General features: G+C 45.9%; 1 protein-coding gene and 1 pseudogene across 6 annotated transcripts in view; one reads left to right on the top strand and one right to left on the bottom strand.

Annotated features, from left to right (window-relative positions):
• LOC148331465 (lysine-specific demethylase 2A-like) overlaps nucleotides 1–5,000 on the bottom strand; it is a 224,002-nt gene that overhangs the window by 129,592 nt on the left and 89,410 nt on the right. For all 6 annotated transcript variants that reach the window (XM_088301663.1, XM_088301664.1, XM_088301662.1 and 3 more), the window contains 5 exons: nucleotides 911–1,017; nucleotides 739–832; nucleotides 381–534; nucleotides 196–311; nucleotides 1–100 (listed from right to left, as the gene is read on the bottom strand). The exon at nucleotides 1–100 is cut by the window's left edge and continues 27 nt beyond it. In XM_088301663.1, coding sequence (XP_088157789.1) covers nucleotides 1–100; nucleotides 196–311; nucleotides 381–534; nucleotides 739–832; nucleotides 911–1,017 — 571 coding nt within the window. The remainder of the gene's footprint in view (nucleotides 101–195; nucleotides 312–380; nucleotides 535–738; nucleotides 833–910; nucleotides 1,018–5,000) is intronic.
• The window catches only part of LOC148331467 (uncharacterized), a 201,953-nt pseudogene that overhangs the window by 33,514 nt on the left and 163,439 nt on the right, over nucleotides 1–5,000 (top strand).

The raw sequence follows: 5,000 nt of genomic DNA on the forward strand, positions 1-5,000 counted from the left end.
CTGGTGTAAGGTAAGACGTCTTGGTCAGACAGAAAATATAGCGCTCCAACACATACCAGCACATCTCATAAAAAAATGGGTGACGGAACTTCACTGGAACCTGTGAAAGAGGCAAAAGTTCAGAATACACAATTCTGAATATATTTCTTCATGTCATTAGCTTTTCGCAATTTACATGAGAATTTAAACTCCTACCCGTGTGCGGTCCTCGATATTGCTGATGTTAAGTTGCATTGCAATGTTAAAGCTGTGAAGGAAGTTTCCACCAAAGACGATAGAATCCATTGGGGTGTAGACTGCATGGATCCAACCTAATTATCAAGAAGTGCATATCAATATTTGCAAACATAGCATTTATTTATATCTGTGCTCATGGTTACCTGATGGTATGATGAAGGTGCACCCTTGCCGAAGTTCAATCCTCTGGCAGTCAGAAGCACGATCCCCAAGAAAAATATCGCCTTGTTTTCCCGATAATACCCAGTGTTCATATAACTCCAAGTTATGAGTGGTGGGAGGGATCAACCAGAATACCTGACAACATTATGGACAGATACACTGCTTCAACGTTCGTGGGACTGATCTAATTGTTACAGAGGCAAAAAGAGAATTGTTTTGGTATGAAAGTTTATTGGTCCAACTATTGTTGAAATGTACTCTCTTCAGTATCCTCAGCATTAATCACCACTGCAACTTTCACAGCAGAGGGTGACAAATGCATTGGCATGGTTGACATACCTTGCTTCCTCTTAGAACATGGTACCATACGGATGTTCCTCCAAAGTCTATGTGAAAGTCTGTATAACATCCCTCTACACTCATCAGACAGTACCTGTGCAAGAATACCGCAAATATATTTTTTCAACATATGTCATTTATGTCAAGAATAGATAAACAAGGGATCCATTACTTTTGTACTTTGGGATACTGCATATCACTGATTGAGTTGGTTGAGTCCCTCTGTCTCTCTTTCAGGTGACGGGGCCACATGTTGTCGACCCAGTCTATAAGATCAAGCTATAAATAAAAAAAGATAATTGACAATTATACTTCCATGAAAAAAATCTATTGTATGAATCCAATAAGTTATAAATCAACAAAATCAAAAGAAAGAGGCAAATGCGCCAGAACAGAGTTCTCCCATTAAAGTATGGAGCGATAAAGAATGGAGCACCCATCCATCCATCTTCTGTACCGCTTCTCCTCACTAGGGTCGCAGGGGGTGCTGGAGCCTATCCCAGCTATCTTTGGGCAGTAGGCGGGGGACACCCTGAACTGGTTGCCAGCCAATTGCAGGGCACACAGAGACGAACAACCATCCGCGCTCACACTCATACCTAGGGGCAATTTAGAGTGTTCAACCCGCCTGCCATGCATGTTTTTGGGATGTGGGAGGAAAACCGGAGGAAACCCACGCAAGCACGGGGAGAACATGCAAACGCCACACAGTATGGCCGGAGCCGGGATCGAGCCCACGACCGATGCTGTCTCTCACTGTGAGGCCATCGTGCTAACCAGTCGTCCACCGTGCCGCCAGAATGGAGCAGATCGAAGGAATTGAAAACAGCAATCTATGGATACAGGAGGAAACCTTATAAGTCTTTTGGGAAATAACGCCATTCCAGCAAAGCCCAAGGGCATGCATCGAAACAGTCGTGGACACGCCCATCCCATCTATGGGTTAAATAGCACAAACCTCCACCCCCACTGCCTTGTGGGCATCGTACAGACCGAAAAGGCTAAGGAATCAAACCCCGACAGAAAACCGGACTTGGACCCCGTTAGGAGACAAAACGGTGTTTGGGGTTCTAGCAACTCCAGCAGCACACTTAGTGCCAAACGTGGTGGTTTTCCGTTCCTTTGCATAACAACAGGAAGGCCAAGAGGGGAGCCCTGCCACCTGGGAAAAACAAAACTTCCATAACAATTTGCCCAGGCTTCATGTGCACTGGAGAGGAAACTCCAGTTCCGCTTACCGGTGGAGACACAACACGGGAAGTTAGGATTAACCGGTTATAAGTCCTCAACTGGCGTAGAGTATGGGCGCCAGGGGCTACCTCCGACGGTGGAGAGATGTTTTATCTCATTGGACAGCTACCACCCGCCTCAAGCTGGGCAGCCCCCAGGCAATAAGGAGCTAGGATTTTTTCCTAACAAGCAGGCTGTACAATAACACTCCAAACAACACAAAGAAACCACAGAAGAGTCAAGCATTATGTCTGGGGTTCTGGAACGTCAGAACCATGACACCCGTTCAGTAACAACCTACAAGAATTTTGTGATGTCCGTCAGTCATAAACAATGCACTTCTGAAGCGCAGAATTAACATCTTGACCCTCCAGGAAATACGATTCACAGATCTAGCTCCCTCAAGGAAAGGGATTATACCTTTTTCTGGCGGGGATAAGCCCCCTGAGGAAACCAGGGAATATGTAGTAGGGTTTGCTGTCAGGAACACACTCCTGGGAGCAGTAGTACCACCCACAGCCGGCTCAGAGAGAATCCTGGCTCTTTGCCTCAATACATCCACGGGACCGGTACACCTAGTGAGTGTGTATGCTCCAACACTCAGCTCCCCGCAATTAATAAAAGACCGCTTTTACAAAGAACTCGAAGCGTCTGCGAAAAACATTGCAGCCGAGAACACCTCTACAGCCTTGGCGACTTCAACGCACGAGTCAGAGCCGACCATGACTCCTGGCCATCCTGCATAGGACACCATGGAATCGGTAAACTGAATGAAAATGGGCAGCGCCTTCTGGAGTTCTGCACATACCATCAGCTCTGCATCACTAACACTCAGAAGCATCCTTCAAACACGCAGCCTTCACAGTGCAGTCTGCGACCCAGACCACTCTATTGTGCTTTGTAGTCAAGGTACAAGAAAAAAAGGAAAAAAAAACAAAAAAAAAAACGTTCAGATCCAAACCCAAAGGAGCCCCCCGCAAGGACCAAAGCAGAACATATGACCTAACCAAAGCTACAGCCTTCCTCCGTGCCCTTGAAGATTCTCTCCCCGACCCACCCGTCTTGCTCTGCCCAGCAATACTGGGATGGCTTCAGGGATTCCATTTACAGCACGGCCCTGACAGTCTTTGGCAAAAAGCAGGGTAGGCCAATGACTGGTTCGATGCCAATCAAACAACATTGGCAGTAATTTGCAGAAAAAATGCACCGCCCTCACAAATTACATGCTCACTCCAAACACGCAAACTCATCAGGGACAATCGCCCCGCGTGAAATCAGTTTCGGGAGAAACCATCGCTGACCGCTCTAAACAAAACAGCTGGACCGATGGATGGGACACTACTCAGAGCTGTACACCAGGGACAATAGTGTCTCTGATGCAGCCCTCAGTCATGGAAGAGCTCGACATGCAACCAACGTCTGAGGAGCAAAGCAAAGCCAACAACACCTTGACCAGTGGGAAAGCTCCAGGAGTCAATGGCATACCTGCTGAAGTCCTTAAGTGAGGGAAGCCTGCTCTTCTGCAAAGACTGCACAGGCTTTTATGCCTGCGCTGGAGGGAAGGCTCTGTCCCACAGGACATGAGAAAGGCAAACATTGTCACCTTGTACAAAAACTAAGGAGACAGGAGTGACTATAACAACTACCGCGGCATCTCCCTACTCAGCATCCCCGACGAGCTCTTAGCGGGAGTTGCAGTAAATAGACTCGAAGTCCTTACAGAGAAGCCCTATCCAGAGTCACAGGCAGGGTTCAGAGCAGTAAGATCAACTCTCGAGATGATCTTCGCCCCGAGACAGCTGCAGGAGAAGTGCAGAGAGCAACGTAAACCTCTGTACATGGCCTTCGTCGACCTTACCAAGGACTTTGACCTGGGAAGCAGGAGCGGACTCTTCCAACTGATGGAGCGGATCGGCTGCCCACCAAGACAACTCAGCATCCTTCAGTCCCTCCACAAAGACATGAAAGGTACTGTCCAGTTTGATGGGTGCACCTCTGAACCTTTCAACATCTGCTGTGGTGTCAAACAGGGTTATGTGCTGGCAACCACTCAACAAAAAGGGTCTACCTATACACCAGGACAGACGGCAAACTTTTCAACCTCTTCCCACTGAAAACGAAACCAAAGGTCACATCATTCACCATCCGGGATTTGACGTTTGTCGATGATACAGCAATTGCAACACACACAGAGAAACACCTGTAGATTCTCCTCGACCAGTTCCGCCATGCATGCCAAGACTTCAACCTCACCATCAGTTTAGATGAAAAAACAATTTACAGAAACCTCACCATTAATGTACGGTTAAATGTTGTAAAAGTTACAGAAACTGTGTCCTGGCATTTTGATTATATGTATTACAGTTAAGTAGTGTTATTTTGAATTTGCCGGTTAGAATTTTTGAGTGGCTAGGATAATGGCGGAGCCAGTGCAGTCGTCGGAGCGAGAATAAGAATTCAGCTGAATGGTGAATAATATTTTCTTAATTGACGGTACTGTTCAATCACGTTAACTAAGGCTGATGTAATATTTAGCACGAGGGCAGTCTGCATCATCTTCACATCGCATTTCTCCAAAAAACAGGCAACAACTAGTAACGTGCATTTATGCACTCAGCTGCAAAAAGGCATTTGGTTATGTTCATGTCGGTGGATAAAGTAATATTCGGTTAAGTTTTATTTTCCAGGTGTTTTGGAACGTTTTGGAACGAGCTGGAAAAGATCAGGTTGTAGGAATTGTGGTTAAATTGGGCGAATAAGTTCGCTCAATTGCCCGCTGTTTACTCTGCTAACAGACAGTCCTGTTAGTTCAAATTATTAAAGTAATAATGTACCATGTCTTATGTTTTGCGACTTGTGCTACGTATTGTTACACGGGTAAAGGGCGGCGAGTAAGCACCACACCACTGAAGTCCAGCGTGAACAAACATCACTGAATAATATTTTGAGGTAAAATCATGTTGTACACTTTACATTTTAAATTGTAATGACGCAATATGAAAACATCGTCTTATTTTAATTGGATGCAAGTA

The sequence above is a fragment of the Idiotropiscis lumnitzeri genome, chromosome 8 (genome assembly GCF_059441095.1).
Source record: "Idiotropiscis lumnitzeri isolate Australia: NSW breed Sydney's pygmy pipehorse chromosome 8, RoL_Ilum_1.0, whole genome shotgun sequence".
NCBI classification, from domain to species: domain Eukaryota; kingdom Metazoa; phylum Chordata; class Actinopteri; order Syngnathiformes; family Syngnathidae; genus Idiotropiscis; species Idiotropiscis lumnitzeri.